This window comes from Diabrotica virgifera, chromosome 9, assembly GCF_917563875.1.
Source record: "Diabrotica virgifera virgifera chromosome 9, PGI_DIABVI_V3a".
In the NCBI taxonomy this organism is placed as follows: domain Eukaryota; kingdom Metazoa; phylum Arthropoda; class Insecta; order Coleoptera; family Chrysomelidae; genus Diabrotica; species Diabrotica virgifera.
In genome coordinates, this window is record NC_065451.1 from 184,527,023 (window position 1) to 184,550,363 (window position 23,341).

General features: G+C 31.1%; 3 protein-coding genes across 3 annotated transcripts in view; 1 reads left to right on the top strand and 2 right to left on the bottom strand.

Moving 5' to 3' along the window:
* Window positions 1–23,341, bottom strand: part of LOC114337986 (thyroid receptor-interacting protein 11) — a 270,838-nt gene that overhangs the window by 238,725 nt on the left and 8,772 nt on the right. Inside the window, exon 3 of the mRNA XM_050661112.1 lies at window positions 9,978–10,022. Within this exon, the coding sequence (XP_050517069.1) occupies window positions 9,978–10,022 (45 nt within the window). The remainder of the gene's footprint in view (window positions 1–9,977; window positions 10,023–23,341) is intronic.
* On the top strand, window positions 14,522–19,212 carry LOC114324905 (uncharacterized). The gene is made up of 4 exons (XM_028272811.2): window positions 14,522–14,760; window positions 14,855–15,091; window positions 15,305–15,474; window positions 16,792–19,212. The coding sequence occupies exons 2-4, from the start codon at window positions 14,872–14,874 to the stop codon at window positions 17,857–17,859; spliced, it is 1,458 nt and encodes a 485-aa protein (XP_028128612.2). The 5' UTR covers window positions 14,522–14,760; window positions 14,855–14,871; the 3' UTR covers window positions 17,860–19,212.
* Window positions 18,709–22,021, bottom strand: LOC126891829 (uncharacterized). The gene is made up of 2 exons (XM_050661127.1): window positions 21,482–22,021; window positions 18,709–21,340 (listed from the first exon to the last, which is right to left on the bottom strand). The coding sequence occupies exons 1-2, from the start codon at window positions 21,800–21,802 to the stop codon at window positions 20,501–20,503; spliced, it is 1,161 nt and encodes a 386-aa protein (XP_050517084.1). The 5' UTR covers window positions 21,803–22,021; the 3' UTR covers window positions 18,709–20,500.

The following is a 23,341-nucleotide window of genomic DNA, read 5'->3' on the forward strand; positions in this document are numbered from 1 at the left end:
TTTGAAAGTATAGTTTACTAATAAAAATGAAATTTTTTGTCCGACTGTCGATTTGCCCCAATATTTTTGTCCGACACTTTGATTTTTTGATTAAGAATATAATTACTTATAACCTACTAATGTTGTCGGAAAAATGGTTGTAAATAAAAAAATTTCAGGAAATTGACATCTTCGGCGCGTCCGACTGCGCATATGCCCCGTGAAAATTGTCCGACAAGGTTACCACATTATTGTAAAAAGGTTTTATGGTAGATACCGTTAAAATTATTCATGTGGTAATAAATTTATTTTTTTCATAAATTTGACATCTTTAGCGTGTCCGACGCGTCATATGCCCCAATATTTTTGTCCGACAAAATTATTTTCGCTGTTTATATGATAAAAACCATTGATTAAAATAAAATGACCAATGTGGTTATAAATTTTTTTCTTGCATAAAATTGACAACTTCGTGACCGCTTGACAGACAAACGCCTCACTGCCATGATGCGCTAAGCTCGAAATTTGTCCGACTCCACCCAAATAACAAGTACAAAAAGTTTCAACGGTGTGGTCATAAATAATAATTTTATATGGGGGCCTAAGAACTATATTACCTCCGATTTCGTTGAACCTCCATCGATTTGCATGAAAATTGGTGAGTGGTTAGAGGATATCTCAAGGAACAAAGGTGACATGGTGCCAACTTGCGCTTTTACGTTGGGGGTGGATGCCACCCCTTCTCGGGGGTGAAAATTATTTTTATTAAAATTAACCCCATAATTCGATAGAGGGACAAATTTCAAGCAAAATTTGTTTTATAAAGTTATTAAAATAAATCAAAACTTTTTGAGTTATTAAAGATCAAAGATTTTAATTTTTCTTGAGAAAAATGCATGTTTTTAACCAATTTTTCATCAATAACTCAAAAAGTGTAAGTTTTTACAAAAAAGTTATTACTATTAAAATTAAACCTAATAAAAAATGAAATAAACCCCTTACTAGAAAAAACCTTTTAATGTTAAATAAAAGTGAGTTATAGGTAATTGAATGTATATTTTTTTCGGCGAGTAAAAAACTCTAAGTATTCAAGCTGAAATAACGAGAAATTGATGCATTTTATAACATAAACTTATTAAACATTTGTCAAAGTACTTAAAAATATCTATCAAATGAGCCCCCGAACATGTTGATAGCGTTAAAATTTATGCTCCAAAATGTTTTCAAAATTTATCTTTTAAAATTTTTTCCAAAAAATGTTATTGTTTTTTTTAATAACTCCGTTCGTGTTTACGATATCAGGTCCATATAAAAACTGTTTCAAAGCTAATTACAAGTGATATTTAAGCACCTTAAACTTAATCTTTTAAACCCCTCACTTTAAAAAAAATAAAAGGTTAAATGACCCCGGTTGCATGGTTCCCACAGCAAAATTTAAGATTTAAACGTTTCTATCTCGGTTATTTTTTACCCTATAGAAATAGTAAAACAGATAAAATATTTGGCACAGAAAAAACTAAAATTGGGTTAAATATAATTTTTTACGTGTATTGAGTATTTTTGGAATTATTATCAAAAGAATGTGACAATTACAATAATTTTAAAAATTATGATTTTTTAAATTATATCTTTTTTTCAAAAATATGCATTATAAACCGGTCAAAATTATCGAAAATATTAATTATGCTAATATAAAGAAGTTCTTGTAAAGATTACTATAAATTTTAATTTTTGTGGAAATGGCGTATGTTTTATTTTTCACTTTTTCCTAAAAAATTCGAAACGGTTCTTTTATTTTCATTATAACTTGCTTAATTTTGACGCTATTACCTTGTTCTGAAGCTCATTTGATAGGTATTCCGAAGTACTGTGACGAATGTTTAGCAGGAATATTTTATACATTGCATCGTTTTCCCGTTATTTAAGCTTGAATACTTAGATTTGAGTACTCGTCGAAAAAAATACACATCCAATTGCCAATAACTCACTTTGAACTGACATTAGTTTAGTTCTTTATGTGAGGAGTGTATTCAATTTTTTATTATCTTCAATTTCAGTAATAACAACTTTTTTGTAAAAGCTTATAGTTTTTGATTTATACGTGAAAAACCAATTTAAAACATGAATTTTTTTTACGAAAAAATAAAATCTTCCGGTCTTTAATAACTCAAAAAGTGTTGATTTATTTTAATAACTTTATATAACAAATTTTGATTATAATTTGTCCCTCTATCGACGTATGGTATTATTTTTAATAAAATAATTTTCACACCCGAGAAGGGGTGTCATCCACTCCCAGTGTAAAAGCGCAAGTTGGCATCATGTCACCTTTGTTCCTTGAGGTATCCTCTAATTACTCACCAATTTTCATGAAAATCGATGGAGGTTTAACGAAATCGGAGGTGAAAACCTTCAGTGACTGCACTAATAATATTTTTAATAATTATAGTAAATAAATTGTAAGTTAACTCAAATAAATAATCGATTACTGCCATCGACTATTTACGTTCAATCTCGATTAATCGCGGCAGGTAAAGTAAAATTCTTCTTTCAGTACAATAAAGTGTTACTTTACTGCCGCAAATGGCGTCAAATGAGTACAATAATGAATGACTTTAGTGACGGTTGGCGATAATAATTATTTATGTACCAAGTCAGTAAAGATACTCTTTATGGAACGAGTCTGATATTATGAGCCGAGCGAGCGAGGCGAATAACAGACGAGTTCGATAAAGAGTCTTTACTGACGTGGTGCATACAAAATTTTATCGAGTTGAAGTTAAGATAACTCTCAGGGATAACTATGCCCATAACTATTTACGTAAATTCGGTGTGACGTATCCGTCACCGTTATGAGATAGTTATCTCTTAAACGTTAAAAGAGAAATAACATTTGAGTAACAAAGTTTCAAGTAACAAAGAGAACATTGTATAAAAATGTAGAAATAGTACAAGTTGGAGTGAGTGCGAGAGATTGTTCGGAACATGGTACAGGATGGGTAGATAATGGGTAGATAACCGTACAAATAAATACCCGTCGTCGGCCTCCGCCGATGACCGAACAGTGGCGAACAGCTGTTCGGGTTCGGTGGTGCATCAAAAAGTAGATAGAAACAGGGTTACCAGATTGGTGTATTTACCCACAATTTTGGGGTAATTTGAAAGCGTCTAGGGAAATTTTTGTAAGCAGAAATTGTAGTGGGATTTTTTGGGGGCGTAAAATTATGGGGGATTTTAAGGGGTCATGGTAAATAAATTAAATTTGCGAATGTACCTACATAGAACTGTATATTATACTCCCATATAATCGAAGACGATAGGAACTATGAATTATTTCCAGGGCCCTCGTTGATAAGTAGTAAAATTTTGGTCTACTGTTCTCTTTATTTGACTACTATTTATTAAAATGCGGCAAAAATTTACATTTGGGGGATTTGAGCTTCAATTTGAGGGAATTTCAGTTTCTAAGTGGGGGGATTTATAAAATTTCGTCTGGCAACTCTGGATAGAAAGAACAGTACGAACTTAAAATAAAATCCCTATATTAAAATTTCACCTTACATCTCTCGATTTGATTTTTGTATAACTTTTAAAATTGTATTTCCGTTCTATTCTTAATTATTAAGTCATTATTATAAAGTCAAAATATAAACCTAACCTTACAATCCTTAACATAACTACAGAGTTATCTGATAACTTGAGGTTTAACGTCGCGTTATAAAGTGACAGTTGATATATCAGATAACTCAAGAACTGTCAAGAAATAACGCAAGTAGTTAAGTTAAATATGATACATCACATCAATTCGAGGATTATAACTTAACTACAGGATAACTTTACGTTATGTTTAACGTGAGTGATTCATCAAACGGCTGATTATCTCAAAACAAAAATTAAAGTTCATTTAGATAAAATAATTTAAGTTGGTTTTTTTTAGATTTTTGTTTCACGTGAATATGTTAGAGTACTTCTCTACGGTGCCGAAATAAATGTGGTTATATAGTGGGATACTCAGGATTCCTTAAAAAGACCGTATATCTATTATCCAATGAAGAAGGATTAAGAAGACTATAAAGACATGGAAGAACGTCAAATAGTTTGTAAGATGCGCTATTATTGAATATTACCTTTGCATTTTACGATTACTTATTTTAAATGTTTCGGTTATAGATTATTTGTTCATTCATACAGTTTATTGTCCCTGCTAACAGTGGCGTACTGATAGATCAGCGGGCCTTGGTTCCAGTTGGGATGCGGGCCCGCTCGCCTAATAAAAACACACATTGTATATCAAAAATTTTTAATTAGCATTAAATATAAATCATCATATATCATAATATACATATTTATAAAAACTCAAGCTAATTTATGATCAATTTACTCAGGGCTTTTGCTGTAATTTTTAAAAAACCGCTTGGATTGACATGAAATTTGGCATACACATAGCTAACATGTCAAAGAAAAAAAGTGATTTTGTGTCGATGTGTGCTTTTGCCCTGGGGGGTGAGATTAACCCCTTCTCGGGGGTGAAATAAACATACGTTCAAGATAAGTCCGGAATTGAATAAACCGACTAATTCTAAGCAACTTTAGTTCTATAGTGTTTTTTCAAAGTCCACGAGTCCTCTAAATTTTATCCATAAATTTTTTTGTTTTCACGAAAACTTCTTTATTTGGTAAAATTACGAAAACAAACCGAATGATAAAATCACGACTCCGAAGGACGAATGATTTTATCCATTTCGGTTTGTTTGAGTGATTTTACCCTAAATAAAGAAGTTTAAATATGAAAACGAAAAAATTTATCAAGCAAAATTTAGAGGACGAGTGGTATTTGAAAAGATTATTTTGTGAACCAATATGTATTATTAGTAAATACGGGCATCTGTGAAATATTTTTAAGACAACTAGGATCAATGTCTTAAGTAGGTTATAGATAAATTATTTTATGATTTAAAAATGAACCAATTTATTTATTATATTGTTAATACTGTTTAAATCGAATAAAAAACTGTTTAAATCGAAAATGAACAATTATTAAAAACACAATTTTTATAACTAATATGAGATTTTCCAATGTCGTTCGTAACGTATTATGTGAAATTTAGGGTACCTTAAGTTTTATCAGGGAAGAGACTGTTTTATCAAGGAAGAGGCTGTTTTATCAGTATTACACTCAATGATTGGCTAGAACGACGCGTGGTGATTGGCTGAAAAAGCAAAAACGTCAGAATTTCACAGGTGAAAAAAATAATCACTATAATTCAAGTCAATAGGTACTTTTCGAGTTATTTGCGAGTGATTATACTTCTTTTTCAACAAAAAAAAAAGTTTTTAGACTGTTTTTCTCAAATACCTCAAAAAGTATTTTATCGAAAAAAATTTTCTTAGTAGAAATATAGATTATAAAAAAGTGAAAAAATGGTGAATATCCGAAGTCTGTAGACCAAGTAGGAGCAGAGTTGTAGGTAATAAAAAGTAGGTTCTTATTCATCAAATTTCAAATCGAATATTTCAACTTGAAATAACCAAAAAATGAAGAACTTTTAGGGAAAAACTCATCGAAACTTTTTTAAAGTGTTTAAAAAAGCTTAATTTTGTTTTTTTTATAAGTTTCTAGCACCAAAATTAAGTATCTATATAACGCTCAAAATAAAGTTGGTCCCTTTTAAGTTATTGGTGATACCAAAAATCTCAAGTAGTAAAAAATATAGCTTTTGCTGTTGTGAGTATTTTGGACTTTTTGTTTTCCTGAAGACAAAAATTGGTTAAGATATGGCTGTTCAAAATTTGCATAGACTCGTGATTAGTGACTCGTTTAAACCCATTTAACTACACCGTTTTCAACAATAAGCTCTTTGAACCAATGAATCTTACATATTTTATAAACAATAAATAAGTAAAGTAATTTGTGAAGCAGTAACGATTAAGTCTATTTCAGATGCTAATTAGGGGTGATTTTCACGATTTGTTTTACCAACAAAAAAAAAAATGGAAAAACATTTTTTTGATCGGAACTTAGGTACTTACTTTTGATGTTAGAAACTTTTTTAAAAAACCAAAATAAATTTTTTAAATACTTAAAGTTGAGTTTTTCCCAAAAAAGTGCTTGATTTCTGGTTATTTCGCGTTGAAATATTCGATTTGGAATTTGACTAGTAAGAACCCACTTTTCATTAGCTACAACTCTGCTTCTACTGGGTATACAGACTTTATACATACACCATTTTTTTCATTTTGTTATGAACTATATTTTTTTGATAAAATACTTTTTGAGTTATTTGCGAAAAAGTGCATGCAACGTGGTTTTTTTGTTGAAAAATAATCATTTTCACTCACAAATAACTCGAAAAGTATTGACGAAGTAAAAAAACGGCATAGAAGAAAAGTTGCTTAGAATTAGTTAGTTCATTCAATAGGGAACTTGCACATAAAAATATTTTTGCAGAAAATTGTTAATTTATGTTTAAAAATGATAAATTCAAAATATTACGTCTTAACAATTAATAGTGTACGTACAACAACTGATTATAATTCCGCACCCGAAATTACCGTTTCAAACAACTTTAAAAGCGCGCGCTTGGGTCTGACGTCACCAACCATGATATTTACCACTGTTCTCGTTTGGCTACTGCCTAGTGCCAGACGTGCACTCTGCAGATAATATCTTGTTAAGATTTTCATGCATTCATAATATTATTTTTAGTTTAGGGAAATACATTTTTATTTTACAACATATGTAGGTATCTCAAATCTCAAATGCCAAATTATATTATAAAGTTTGAACAAAATTAAATACCTACATTAATATCATATTTCTTAAAAAATGTAAGTACATAGATACTACTAAAAAATTACTTTTAAAAAAGAAAAAGAAATAATGTTTTATTATAATATATAAATATATATTTAGTTTAAAATATGAATTTCATTCTCACATAAAGAAATAAAAAATATTTTATGGATGAAACTTTATTTTATCAAATTTTTATTCCATTTATTTTTAATAATTATCAGATCCAAATAGATGCGGGAAAATATTTACACTCCAAAAGTCTTGTGCTATACTAATCAAACTGTCGATAAGATCTGCGTCCTATTCTATCCAAATATAAGTAAATTTTGAATTATTTTGAAAGTGTGTATCTGGTACGCAAAATCAACACTTTTTTTTTCAAATAGAAACATTATTTGCAACTGTACTTTTGCATTGTACATTGTAACATTGGTTATTTGGTTGTCTATTGGTTATTAAATGTTCCAAATATATGTACTTCTGGTCGTAATATTTTGTAATAAACAAAACTAAAACCTATAATTTATAAATATTTTAAATTCATAACAAAGAAGAAAGAAAATAAAAATAACTTAAAAATAAACAAAACTTTTAGTAATAAAAGTCAGAGTAACTAAAAACTATTGTTATAAACAATTTAAACGTGTTTATTAATAATACTTATAATAGGTACCTACTTATTTGCCTCCTCGCATTTCTCCAATAGAATAACTTTCACTGCTTTTTATAAAATTTGCCACCATGAAGACATCAACTACTGTAGATTGTCAGATTAACTTTTTGAAAAACCCTAGTCAGTCATATTATACATTTAAAAACACTACTTTATAAAGTAGCACTCAAAATGATCAATTTCAGTTAAAATGAGGGGCTACGGGTACAGCGGGGCTATGACGAGGCTAATCTCGTCGTACTTGGACGGCCGGAGTTTCAGGGTTCGGATAGGACAAGTCCTGTCCGAACTCGGAAACCCGGAGGCTGGAGTACCCCAGGGAGCGGTCCTGTCACCCCTGCTGTACACGATATACACCGCTGACGTACCTAGAACACCAGGTACCCTTATGAGCCTATACGCCGACGACACAGCGATAGCGGCCAAACACAGAAATGTAGATATAGCAGTGACCAACCTGCAAACAGCACTACAAGAAATAGAGGAATGGAGTATAAAATGGAAGATAGCCATCAACTCGGAAAAGACACAAGCGGTTCTATACAAGAAAGGAAGACAACAACCAGAGGAACAGCTGACGGTACAGAACACCCCCATCGAGTGGAAAAACGAAGCTAAATACCTAGGAGTCATCATGGACAAAGGATTAACCTTCCAAAAACATGTAGAAGCCACAGTCCATAAGGCCAACATAGCGAAAGCAACACTAAGAGGACTTACAGGCAGAAAAAGCAAACTAAGACTAAAAACAAGGTTAAGATTGATAAACAACATTATACTACCGGTATTAACATACGCATCTCTCGCATTGGGACAAGCATGTAACACCCACAAAAAGAAGATTCAAGCGGTCCACAACAGCAGCTTGAGAGAAGCCGCCAGAGTCCCAAGATACGTAGCAGAAAGATTCCTGTTCAGAGAACTCCAACAGGTGAGAGTCACCGAAATCATGACAGACAAGGCAAGGGTCAAATTCGCGGAACTGGAGCACCACCCAAGTCATATACTGCGAGAGATGCTAAGGTATGATGAGTTCCACCGATGGAAGCACAGAAGACCGAAACAGCAAATAGTGGAATAAAGTGAACAAAAGTGAAAAGTGATAGTAGTCAGTTGGTAGCTCAAAAACAAGTGCCGAAGATAGCGTTACATACGGAGATCCAACACCACGATCACCTTCAAGGTAAGACAATTATAGAAAATTATAGAAGGGCGCAGGCCCCCAAAAAAATATTTATATAAAATAAAAAGGCGTAAGCCCCCAAAAAAATATAAAAAAACCATAAAAAACACATAAAAACTCGAGCAACAAGTCATTGGGCGGAGCCCAATAGGGCTCAGCAGGATGACTTGGGGCCCAAGCAAGCAATTTTTAGTACCGCGGTTAAGTAAGTAAGACGATAAAGGCATAGAGCGCATCACGCTGAGCCTAAGATTTTTGCATTCGATTAGGATACCACATGGAATCTTATTACCCAGGATTCCATTGTGAAGAGCATTTGGCTACGATAGTTGTGCCCTCATCGCGCATCAGCGTGCTATGGGGGGGAAAGGGATGGCCTGGGGCATTGGAGCGAGGTGGGGTGATCCCTGTTTACACTCGGGTCAAAACACCTCGCCCCAATGAATTGTTACACCCGAATGTACTCTTTCGAGAGGGTAGACATTCCCACAGGTCGGGTTAAATCAAATTGCTTGCTTGCTTGCATCAATTTCAGTTTGAAACTAAATATATCTCATTATGGAACTATACAAGAACACAAATACCTTGGAATTTCCAATTAAATAATATGATTAAAATGGAATTAATACAATACCCAAAACAACCTTTTTTTGAACTTTTATTTACAATCAACTTCTACATGAGAGTTTTAAGTAAATGTGAATGAATTTGTAAATAATTTCGAAATATCCTAGCGGCTTTGTTGTCGACTCATAGAAATCTAGCAGGTACTAGCAGGTAGACGTGGGTCGTGACGTCAGACCCGTTTACGCGCCTCTGAAGAAATTTGAATTTTATAGCTTTTTCAATGTCTCGTAATAAGCCTATGGGTTAACAATATTTGTTTTTTTTTGCATGCATGCGTTTTATGATCATGTTACCTTATATTTTTTAATATTATTTTAATATTTAAAAATATATGCAAGTTCCCTATTCCGGACTTATCCAGTGTCCTGTGTTTCTTAATAAATTTTGTTTTCAAATTTTTTGATAAATAGGTATTCTTCTTTTTTATTTATAAATACCTACACAACAATAAAATTTTTTTAAGCAGTTACATTTCCGAGTATGTACTTGTGTATGTAGTTCAAAATGTCCCCATCAAATTAGAAACAAAAGAAGCAAAAAGCGCGTTAGAGCGGGCCCGGGTCCTGGTTCCGCGGAACCATGCTCAGTATGCCACTGTCTGCTAATAATAAAGTGGTTCCTAATCAAAAAAAATGTTAACATCTTTTAGGTTATACCAGTGGTTTCCAGGTATCTACTGATATACATAGTAGTGATTTATAATTTTTACAAAAACTCACCTGTCTATCATTCAGCTCCTCGTTGATTTTACGTAGTTTCTTGATCTAAAAATTAAACGGTAACGTTTTTTAATACAGTTCATATTGTTCAGGATGAAGTAAATATATTAAAAGGAAACATCATTCATAGAATTATAGAAAATGCATTCAATACATAGATAATCATAGCCCCGGCAAGGCAACACCAAGGTTAGGTCTAGCTAATTATGTACTAATGATGGCTACGATTAAGAAAAAATCAATAAACAAATCCTGATGTTTACTAAAAGAGTCTTTTTGAAAAATAATGCACCAACATTGAGTGCAATGACTAAAAAATTGAGCTATAAAATACAGAGTGGACCAAAAGTCTGGAAACTACTACTTAATTATGGGGCGGAATGGAATGAAATCCATTCTGAAACGGATGGTGCGAATTGTACAAAAACCGGGATATTAAGGCACGTATCCGCTATGTTGGTGCTCCGTGTAACTGCTCCAATGGATACGACATGCGCTCTCCTACATATAAACCGCCACCGATTGGATCGCTGAGGGTGAGCACCAACGTATCCACTATGTGGAACAGCTACACGGAGCGCGAAGCACCAACATAGTGGATACGTGCCTTTAGAGGATCCGTCATAATCCGTTTAATGGATAAAAATTATTTGATATAAATGTAGTTTGGTATGTTAACAATTATAAAAACAAGGGGTGTCCAATATAATTTTGTTCAGGCTATAATTAATTAATAATTAAAAAATATTTTTTTAAATATTTTCATCCATTAAATCTCATACACATTTTGTTAACTGCCAATAGAAACACCTTAGAGCTTTTAGTAATTTTTTTTAAAGAAATAAAAATATAAATTTAAAACAGCATAACCCACAACACTCTGTATTTATTCTACATATAAGTTCTCTTTACAACTTTCTGTGGCAAATGGACTTAATTCAGTTCCATTATCTTTCGACACACACAGGCACAACTTTTTTTATAAATTAAAAAAAAATCGACCCGGGCAGATATTATTTCAGATTTTTTGGATCATTCTAAACAAAATAGTCTTGTGTAATTTTTCTCATAAGTTGATCGTTTTCGAGTTATAAACAATTTAAAACTGAAAAAAGAACGAACGTTGACCATTTTCAAGGGTCAAAAACATAAGTAAAAAATATTATTTTTGTAATCATCAAGTACCTATGGTAGGGGAGCAAAGTATGCTAAATGTGCAGTCACTCGAGAGCTTTGGGGACCTATTGGGTTGTGATTATTAGGTCCTAAAGCCAAAAAAAGTTAAGTCAAATTTTGCATTTTAGTGGGCGCTATCCATTTTTTAATTTAATTTTCCATTTCCAACAATCGTTTTTTCCGATTATAGCGCCATCTATTTATAATTCGAAAAAATGTTTCGAATAAAAGTTGCTTATTTTTATGCAAAGAATCCAAATCTGCAATAAAAAAATGGGGGTTCGCATTTAAGATTTTAAAGTAACCCCCACCCCACCTGCGTGGGGTTCGTGTTTGGTACCATTCGATAGATTTTTCAAAAATATTGAATAAGTGTATTTTGCAGTTTTTCGATCTGATGTTTATTTTGCGAAATATCGAGGGATTTTTATTTAAAATCTTAATAAATAAATTTTAAGGTCACTCAAATAAATAATCGATTACTGCCATCGACCACTTACATTCAATATCAGTTGATTTGATTAATCGCGGCAGGTAAAGTAAAATTCTTCTTTCAGTACAATAAAGTGTTACTTTACTGCCGCAAATGGCGGCAAATGAGTACAATAATGAATGATTTTAGTGACGGTTGGCGATAAAATATACAGGGTGTAACAAAAATACAGGTCATAAATTAAACCTTATATTCTGGGACCAAAAATAGTTCGAATGAACCTAACTTACCTTAGTACAAATATGTACACAAAAGAAGTTACAGCCCTTTGAAGTTACAAAATGAAAATCGATTTTTTTGAATATATCGAAAACTATTAGAGGTTTTTTGTTGAAAATTGACATGTACCATTCTTATGGTAAGAACATCTTAAAGAAAAATTATAGTGAAATTTGTGCACCCCATAAAAATTTTATGGGGGTTTTGTTCCCTTAAACCCCCCAAACTTTTGTGTCCGTTCCAAATAAATTATTATTGTGGTGCCATTATTTAAATTCAATATTTTTAAAACTTGTTTGCCTCTTTTTCGATATGGCAGTTTTTATCGAGTTGCGGCTTCTTTTTTAATATGTTTACATAAAAATTTTATGAGGGTTTTGTTCCTTTAAACCCCCCAAATGTTTGTGTACGTTCCAATTAAACTATTACTGCGGTACCATTAGTTAAACACAGTGTTTTTAAAACTTTTTTGCCTCTTTGTATTTTTTTGATAAAGCATCTTTTATCGAGACTTGGCTTCTTTTTTAATATGGTTCAAAATATACTTAAAAATGTAAATCATAAATAAATTTTCATATTATTACCAAGTCTCCATAACCGTACTTTACCATATACAAATATGTGGTGGATTTGACAAATATTCAAATATCTCGATAAAAACTGATTTTTGAAAAAAGTACTAAGAGACAAAAAAGTTTTTAAAAGCTTGTGTTTAACTAATGGCTCTACAATAATAATTAAATTGGAACGTACACAAAAGTTTGGGGGGTTTAAAGGAACCCCATGAAATTTTTATGGGGTGTCCAAATTTCATTATAATTTTTTCTTAAAATACTACTGCCATAGGGTAACATAACATGTCCATTTTCAATAAAAAATATCTAATAGTTTTCGATATATTGGAAAAAATCGATTTTGATTTTGTAATTTCAAAGGGCTGTAACTTTTTTTCCGTGCACATTTGTACTAAGGTAAGTTAGGTTCAATCGAACTATTTTTGGTCCCAGAATACGCGATTAAATTTATGACCGGTATTTTTGTTACACCCTGTATATTGGTGTTTGTAGTAAATATATTTAATATAATTTTTGTGTCTTTGGATAAGTCTTCGTTAGGAATATGTTAATTAGTATTAAAATGAAAAGAAAATACAATTTATGTAGAAAATCTGAAGTTTTTTTGGTTTTCTCCGATTCATCAAGAGAAAAGTAATTACGGGGTGGCTACAGTTCATAAAAAATGACGTATTACCGTTATTGTTATTTTTAAGTTTTGGTATTATTTTAAGTATTACAATTAGTTTAATATAAAAATAAAAATACAATTAAACTGTTTAAAATATATTTATTTCTTTGAAATCATAATAATAGAAGTACTATAGTAGTTCTTTTAGTACACACACACACACACTCTTTTTTTTATTTGTTTATTAATTATAGTCAGAAAAAAAATATATCGGGCACTCTTGTTATGTCTTTTATTTGTTAACATACTAAATTACATTTCAAATAATTTTTATTTATTAACCTTCGGATGACCAAGGTGGGTAAATTTTGACCCCAATGCATGCTTTTATTTAATAAATTCAGAAATATTTTCAATTTTAAACTCATTATTTTTTTATTTGACTTTAATATCATTCTACATACCCTCATATTTTGTAATAAAAAAATCCCTATATTTTACGAAAAAAAAAATTCTGAATTTGGGGTCAAAGACGAACTCCCTTGGCCTTCCATATTCCAATTTTATATTAAGTAAATACCGTCTATTATGTGGAAATGTATGTAAGAAACATTTCAATACTGAAAAAAATTGTTTGTTAAACCTGTGGGGAAGTAAATTAATGAATATTTTAAAATTTCTTTAATTCTAAGTTCAGAATGATGATTCCTGTTTTTGTTCAGTTGTAATTAAAAATATGTTTTACTAATGTTTATCTATCATTTATTGATACAATAGTAACATTAAAATTACGGATACATTATTTTATTTCTCAAAACAACTTAATTTTTTTGTCAATTGTCATTTTTGACCCCCGTTGGTGATCCGTGTAACAAAAAAAGGTTGGTCATCGGAAGGTTGAACAGATCGGTGCAGCTCGATCTTATATCGTATCTTAAACTAATAAGGGCATTAATACAAAGAAGACATAATTTTCACATTTTTATTTTTGTTTGCCAAGAAAAGGGTTAAAAACTCAGTGGTTTTGTAGCAAATAACTGTAGTTTGCTTAAAAAACAAGAAAGGGGAAAGTAAAACCATCAAATCATAAAGTTTGCATAAAACGACAATTTACCAACAATAACGTTTGTTGCCGACTGAAATATCTATAGAAAAATCGAGAACTAAATATCCTAATGAATACCGAATAATATATATGCAGAATGGCTGAAAAAATGTCAATAAATAAGAGAAGAAGCGAGAATGTAATAAGAAAATCCACAGTCAGATGCTTCTAAATATTTCTATTTTTAATATTTTATGTTTTCTAATACCTTCTTTTTCTAAAAAAAAATCTTACAACTCCTTTTGATTTTGATTGTAAATAGCTCTAATAAATCGTCCTAAACATTACTACGTAGAAAACTCTTTCTACGTAGTTGTAGTTTGTGTTGCCTACTTCTCAGCTGTACATCCACATTTTATCGAATTAGGGAATCCAACGATCTGTCAAACTATTCCAATATGTCTGGCGATTGGCATGCAATACATTGAAAGCATATGATAAATATTGTTTTTTAAGTATTTAAAGTAATTTTCGTATATTTATATCCGCCTAAGTATTGCTAACATACTTCTGTGACATAATAAAAAATATTGTTTACATCAATAAACTAGAATAAGTACTTAAAAAGTTTTATTTAACTAAGTAATTTGGAAGGTTGAAGAAAGGTAGGTTAACAAATTTTATATTTCAAAGTTTAATAATAAATTATATTAAGCATCCCTAAAATAGATTTTTTACTTATGTATTTTATTATTTTAGGTTAGTTAGTAATAGCTATGCCACTAACATGTATTGTAGTGAACTGTGGAAGCAGGTCGAAAAGGGATAAAGTATCTTTTTTTGCTATTCCCAAACCACTGAAGTTTAAACATGCTATCCACTTGAATGAATTAACTGTTAAACGCAGAAAAAAATGGATAAGGGCCATACGAAGAGCAGACCTGACAGAATCAAAATTAAAATATCAAAAAGTGTGTTCCAAACATTTTATTCAAGGTTTGTCAATAATTTTCTATAAAGAAATAATATTAATCTTAATATATTTCAATAAAATATTGTAGGTGCCGTGGCAGTTAGTAGGCATTCGCATCGGGTAAAATTTTTTGGAAAATATGAAAATATACATTGTTTTAAGCTATTTTCCCAAAAAATTTTACCCGATGCGAATGCCTACTAACTGTGTATCTACGTTATATAATTTTGTTTTAGGACAACCTGCAAAACTTGAAGATGTAAATGATCCTGATTGGATACCAACCCAAAAAATGGGTTACTCTAGGGGACCTGTAAAACGAAAGCAGGACCTTGAAAGACTGGAAAGAGTAAAGAAAAGATCTTCCACAAAGGTTTCACAAGAGGACAATGATACATTTATTGAGGTATACTAATTAAAAGAGAATGTCATTAACTTTAAATTGATTTGGAATTAAGGGGATCCGTACAAAGTTTCGGCTACAATGCTATTTAAATCGGATTCATTCTTTTCAAAACCTGAGAAAACTAATAAGTATTTTTGAAAAATTTAAATGCAGAATGAAAGATTACTTTATTACCGAGGGCGAAAGTCCCTGAAAACTTTTATGTTTATTTTAATAAGTTACAGGGGTGAAAAACTAAGAGAAAATGTAGTGTGTTTTTTATTTTAAAATATCTCATTCAAAAGAAAACTTTTTATTTATTCTAAGGGACTTTCGGCCCTTGATAACAATTTAGTCTTTCATTCTGCATTTAAATTTTTTAAAAATATTTATTTGTTTTTTCAGGATTAAAAATGGTGATATTTTCCAAATCGAACATTCGTTATCTTTATCATACAACGCACTGAGTCGAATAGAATATGGTGATAAGACAGTGACAATTTTAAATATTTGACATGGCATCAGGAATATTTTGAGTTATTGATTAAATAATATTGATAGTGTATTTGATGAATAATTGATTGAAGACGTGAACTTAATAAAAAGTTATTTATTGTTTATTATTTATGGAAGATCCAGGCGGGGAATACACCAGTATATATTCTGTGATCCAAGTATTTTGTTGTTACAGATGTTCAAAATTGTAAGCGTTCTATAGTAACAATATATTATTAAAAAATCACTTTTGCTCGATTGGGTGTTAGTTTTTGTTGTACAATATATAAATTATTACAATCACTGAATACATAGCTAGTGAAAAAATTATCATATTAATTAACTGAATTAATAATTTAAGCCATTATGCAAGTAACAGTTATCCAAGAACTTTCAAAAGCCATATTTTTAAAGTTAATGATGACATTGTCAACTAATGTTTACATATCCATACCAGTGAGAATTTTACTACACATAATTTGTCATGTAAAGACAGAAAAGGTAGGGATAGCAGTAAAATATTTGCGCTTACACTCTTAAAGGGAATTTTAATTATAGAGATCAGTGTATAATAGTCGACAGTACATGTAAAAACCTTAATTACTCTGTTACCAATGTTGTATCGGATTGTGAAGACATTATAAAAGATCTAGGTATTCAGTTTGACTCACAACTAACCTTCAAGATTCGTATAAATGTAAAGTATATGATTTTATAATAAGAAACTGTCATAAGTTTGATATTTTGAAATTAAAACTGTTGTATTTTTGCTTAATTCTGTTAAAGCTTGCATATGGTTCCACTATAAGGATCCCAATTTATAATCAATTATGTTTGTTACAGAATGAAAACAATACAGTAAGTGAAAGTAACACTACAGCAATGTATGAAGACAGTACTGGAACCGAAACTCAAACTGAGTTAACCTCAGATGATATTGAACAGATGGCTCAACAATTAAAATTTGCAAATAAAAAAATTGACGAGTTGACTCGCAGAATTAATAAGACCATTTTAAGTTTCGAGTCACTAGAAACGGACAATCCGAAATGTTTATATTATACCGGTTTAAATTTTTCTGTTTTGAAGTCAGTATTTGACAGAATTAAACCATTTATTCCATCATCCTCAGTAACTGTTTTAGATCCCTCTCAACAATATTTGTTGACATTGATGAAAATGAGACTTAATCTAGATTTTAAATATTTGGCCTACCAATTTGGCATTTCTCAATCAACATGTTCCACCTATTTTAATACCATCATCTCAATAATGTATCAAAGATTTAAAAATAGCATAAAATGGCCAGATCGGGAAATTATTAAAAAAAACATGCCTTCTTGCTTTAGAGAAGTCTTTCATGATAAGACCACAATTATCATTGATTGCTTTGAGGTGTTTATCCAAAAACCAGCTAGTTATTTAACCCAGCAGCAAACATGGTCAAACTATAAACATCATAACACAGTTAAATTCCTTATTGGAATTACTCCCCAAGGCTGTATTTCATATATCAGTAAAGCATGGGGAGGAAGAACATCAGATAAACAAATAGTAGAGCTCTCTGGTTTTTTGGATAAAATAGAACCCCAAGATATTGTGATAGCAGATCGAGGTTTTTTAATAAAAGAATTTTTAGATGTGTTACAAGCAAAGCTAGTAATTCCAGCTTTTACCAAGGGGAAAAAACAATTGCTTCCACTAGAGCTGGAAGAAACTAGAAACATTGCACAGGTTAGAATCCACGTAGAAAGAGTTATTGGCTCCATTAAAAATAAATTTAATATTTTTTCAGAGCCACTTCCGATTTCTATGTTAACCCATGTTACTGATGGTATAAATATAGTTGATAAGATAATTTTTATAGCATGTGTTTTGATTAATTTATGCCCTCCTATTGTTCCAATTTAATTAAATTTAACCTATTTCACCAGATTGTCGCCTTTTTAGTATTTCTTTTAATAATTTTTGGTACACATCTGAAGTGTCACTACGAAAAACAATCAATGACACCTTTGGCCAAAACTAAGATATATATATGCCATGTTGTCGAGGTTGTCAGTTAGTTTTGAATTATAAATAGCTACAGCAAGAAAACTTGCATTGTTTCAGACAAAATCAAACAAGCTTATATTTTTCTAAAACTTTTTTTGTTGGTTTTTAAATATGTTAAATTAAAAAGTTCTACTCACAGATTTGGCCGCTAATTGTTTAAAGAATTAAAACTCTTTTGTATACTTAAATAATTTTAAAAATATTGAATTCATCATTTTACAAATCTTTGTTGTGGGGAAGCTTGCAGTTCTGATGATCTATTGTTGTTAAATCGGTATAATATAAACAAAATTGGGCATTTTTGTCTGTTTGATTTATAAATAAATAAACATTTTGCTTTATGTTGTAAAGTACTTTATAATCAACTATTTTCAATGGGAAATAAGCCACAATTTTACCAAAAAAATGATTTTATTAACGTTTCGACGCCCAAGTCGGGTGTTGTCAAAATACAAAATATTAAATTAAACAAAAATGTTATTGCTTAGTAAAAAATTCTTCTAATAATTTATTTAATCTGACTCATTTATATCAGCAATTCAGACATGGATTATACATTTTAATGAAGAAGACTTTAAAATGATATTGCCAATATTGATGAGTTGCGTTCCTGGGACGACTTTACTAAAAGATAGTAAATCATAATATTATCATTCGAAAGTGGTAGGTTTATTGGTCAAAAGGTGGAGAATAAAAGACAAAGACTTCGGCTACTTCATCTATTTATTGAAGACATTTTTGTTCACTAATTAGTGAACATTACCAGTTCATCTACAAATGAGTTTGATAAATAACAAACATCCATAGAAAAAAAGCAATGCAACTAGCAAGTTGTAAGTAAAGCAGCTAGTGAAACGAACCATTGAGAAATGTAAAATACAGACATTAAGTTTGTAAAAAACTAAGTACAGTTAACAATTTAAAAGCCAATACAAGAGCAAGAGATCATGTAGTAACATAATGATTGCATAAAAAAATTGCAAAAAATGTGTTCAACTAGAACGAAAATAATGTCCAGAATTCAACAATTCCAGACAATAATTTGCATTCAAATGATTTAATTTTAACTTTAAGTAGCATTCTTACAATAATGACTGTGGCTAGCGTATATTATTTATGTACACCTCATTGGTTGTTTTTGTATTTTGATATTAATAAAAAATTTGTGACAATTTTAATGAAAATAAATCATATGAAAACTGAAAAGAATGTATTTATTTGATGTTTCGGAGACTGACCTATATCAACCGTAGAATGAATTGTAAAAATATTAAGGAAACAAAGTTTCAAAATTTCCTCTTAAAAGTATATGTATACTATGGTACACTGTACTTTTGTATGTATATATGGAATAAACATGGCTCGAGGGAAACTTTTGAAGGTCCAGAACCTTTCTGTGGCATCACTAATGATGCTACGAAAAATGAGGTTCAGAAATGGCTGATAAAGAATCATCAATAGAAAAGGAGAACCACTCAAGTTCAAGTCTAGACTAAATAAAAAAAAAATAATCAAGAATATTAATAAAAAACTCAAACAGTTTCATGAACCTCAATAAACGAGAGATGAAAACGGTCACTGAAATGGTGACAAGTAAGGTGAATGAACCATGGTGCAGAAAGTGCGAAATGGAAGAAGAGAGTGAATGGACTCAATAATGATTATGAAAATAATGGAAACATGAACCATTAAAATTTTATGTGGCATAATCATGAAATAGTTTCTGGTTGCATATTGAACATGTCCACCTAGTTTTGGGTTTTTCTAATAAATTTACACACCCAATATGGAACCAGAAAATATTACAATTCTCATATGAGCATTGAACCATAGGTTGGCCATCATCGACATTATTGCAAAAACACCACTTTGTTATATTGCCACCTGGTACTCTGGAAGTGTAATAACGTCCTAAAAGTTCAGGCATAATTACTTTTGCATGAAAATTTAGGACTTTATCTTTAATTTCTTCCCAAAATTTTATGTCTGGTAAAACTCTTTCGATAAATATAAAATTAGGACACCAGACAACAAAGTCACAATAATTAAGTTTACAAATAAATATTTGTGCTTGCACCTGGTAATAGTACTTATGTTTTTTATTCATTTTTACTGTACCAGTTTTATCACATTCAAGACAGGAGTCCTTTCGACTTGCATACTCCTGTAAATTTCCATTTTCTCGAAGAGAAAATGGACACTTTACTTCTAAGGTACCCGCAGCACAACAGTCACAATACACAAATCCATCAGGTGAGGCACCTAACTGAGGCCATTTCATGCACACTACCAAGCCAATTAATTATTTATATGGGAAATAAGCCACAATTAAAATGAAAAAAAAAATGAAAAAAATAATTTTATTAACGTTTCGACGCCCAAATCGGGTGCCGTTGTCAAAATACAAAATATTACTAATAAACAAAAGTGTTGTTGCTAAGCAAAAAAATTCTTCTAATAATTTATTTAATCTCACTCATTTTATATAGCTTATATTTTATAGCTTCAGAACAACCAAGCCAATTGTATTCACTATAAAGTCTCTATGATTCCTGCTAGTTTCTTTTTTATAAGCATCAATTGCCAGCTGTTCGTGATTTATCCCCCATCTTATTGCCCTTGTAGAAATTTTGCGAGGGTAACATATTGATTTGATCAAAGATAGGGATGGTTTCTCCACATTGGTTCTACAGACATCTTTAAAAATTGAAGCTGTTACTCTACCAGTCCTTTGTCTATACCACTCTGCACATTTCCTTTGGTCCTGTGTCTTATCTTCTATTTCTCTTCGTATATTCTGGGTTACCTCCATTTTACATTTCATACCTAGTTGAATGAGATCATCTAGAGGCATTTTTTCATATTTTTTATGGTACACATTAAAAAGGACTGGTATACTAACTTTTTCATTATTTTCATCTGACAGTTGTGACGCAAATGGCTCTACATGCCTCATCAAAACAGCGTCACAATTGGAATTTTGCAATTCTTGCAGCAAGTCCAACATTTCGCTATCATCCATTGGAGGAATTTCCTTATAATTTTTTTCTTCTATCACTTTCCCCCAGTCTAGTGAAGCAGCTTCTATTGGATGTGTACCACTTTGCGTTGGAACTGGCCAAGTTGATTTGACATCTGTACACGCTACATTCTTTTCATTTTTCTGCTGCTTCAAATATGCTGCATGCTCTGCAGCGTACAAAACTGCTGTAACATGGCTACATACTTCCCCAAGACCTGCCATGCAAGTACAATGCGCAGTACAAATACTACCACCTGTTTCAGCGATAATCCAAACTCTTAATTTGGTTTCTCTAGCTCTCATTGAATGCTGCACCTGAAACAAAAAAATTAAATCAATTATCAAGGCAATCAATTATATTAAACCCTAAGACTAAAAAGTAATCTCTTTAATATTGATTATTAACAAATCAGGTATTTTTTCTTAAAAAATTTGAAATACAGGTACTACTCTTACCTTGCCTATTAAAAGCACCAGATCATTAATAACTTTAAAACCCACTTTTTCTACAAAGCCAGACTTGAAATATTTGTAAGCTGCTAAACTTTTATAAGCTCTCATTTGTTCATGGGTATAAAAGCTGTGAGTAAAAACAATATAGGTCAGAATGTCCATGGAAGCTATTGGTGGCACATAGGTAAGTCCATAATCAAAATCGACTTCACTTAGAGCATATGGATCACAGTTAAGTTGTTTGATTTTGTCCAAATATCTATCTGCGGCTTCAGGAGAGCTTATTCTTAGTTGGTCCAAATACGAACTTTCTTTTAAAGCCATATTTGTAATAAAAACAAAAGTCCGACTCTCACAAATAATATTGCAATGTTGTCTTGAAAAAGACAGTTTTTCAAAGGGTACAAGTAACTAAATAAAACAATTTTAACACCAACTCTACAACGAAAAGCACAAGTGCAACAATGCAAGTAAACCAGCAAAATCGACTGCATGCCATACGACCGCCATTTAAACGTCAAAATAGTCACGTGGTTTGGATTGCCTAATTCAAAATTTATTTTACTAATACATTATTATTTTTACTAATAATTATTTATGTCAGACATTCATACATGCTACGTCTGCTGATAAAATAGTAATTATTGCAGATATAGCATTTTGTGTGATTTAAATTGCAGTTTTAATGTCATGTTGTATAATAAATACATATTGATAAAATATTAACACCTAAATATAGGGATTTGGAGATAAATGTTGTTTAGAATATTTTTAATTTTTTAAAAATAATCATACTGGCTAGGATAGTTCACCATATACGAGGTTTGTTTCAAAAGTATTCTTTTTCTCATGATCATCTTTTAGTGCGTCACAGTTTTTCGATTTCTTTCTAACGCATTAAATTGTATGTGACAGAAAAAAAGGCACGTCGGTGATTACATTTCGTCGGTGACATTTATAACATTTATTCTAGTTGTCGATAGATGGCGCCATAATAAAAAATATTTTTTTTTAATTAGATAATAATATTACAAATATAATCTGTATAATTTATAAGACTATACAAATCAAAGAAAATAATTGAAAATAAAATGTGACAACTGTCAGATTTAACTAAAATGTCATGTTAGAATAAATGTCATAAATGTGTATTATCACGGACCCTTTTTCCTATCATTTGTTACGCACTGAAAAATGCTCATGAAATGGACAATACCTAACTTTCGCAGCTAGAGTCAACAAATTTCATTGTTAGGGCCGGTTGTTCGAACGCTAATCAAAAATGGAATCAACTGATCATTATCAAATATTTAATTACTGTCACCAACTGTCAATGTCAACTTTGTTTGGGTTGCTGAAAACATAATTGATTACAATAATTATAAGATTTATTAATCAATTATGTCAATAGTTGTTATGTTAATTAATAATTAATAGTTAATTAATCAATCATAATGATAATTAACATAATTGATTACAATCAACTGATTGACGTACGAATGAGGGGTGTTGTTATTTGATGGTTGTTAAGGGGACTTAATTATAATCAACTTCTTGATTAGCGTTTGAACAACCGGGCCTAAGACAGAGCATTGAATGATGTTAAAATGCAGACCTTGAGCTCACTAAGTATGGCCGAGAGAAGACAGGAAAGAGAAAGGTCAATTGAAAGATGGCAGGAAGAATGGAACAACACGGAGCATGTGGCACAGTGGACAAAGATGCTGCCCCCTAACTTGAAAGACTGGATGGACTGTGTTCACCGGCGACTGGATTACTGAATTATTTCCTGACGCAGGTGCTCACAGAACACAGGTGTTTTAGAGCCTACCTTTCTAGGTTTGGAAAGGCTGACACTGATGA

Coding starts and splice junctions, on each gene's coding strand:
- LOC126891829 (XM_050661127.1), bottom strand. CDS start 21,802: ATGGCTTTAAAAGAAAGTTCGTATTTGGACCAACTAAGAATAAGCTCT. Junction 21,341..21,481: donor TGGTGCTTTTAATAGGCAAG/GTAAGAGTAGTA, acceptor TTTTTGTTTCAG/GTGCAGCATTCAATGAGAGC.
- LOC114324905 (XM_028272811.2), top strand. CDS start 14,872: ATGCCACTAACATGTATTGTAGTGAACTGTGGAAGCAGGTCGAAAAGG. Junction 15,092..15,304: donor TTCCAAACATTTTATTCAAG/GTTTGTCAATAA, acceptor ATTTTGTTTTAG/GACAACCTGCAAAACTTGAA. Junction 15,475..16,791: donor ACAATGATACATTTATTGAG/GTATACTAATTA, acceptor TGTTTGTTACAG/AATGAAAACAATACAGTAAG.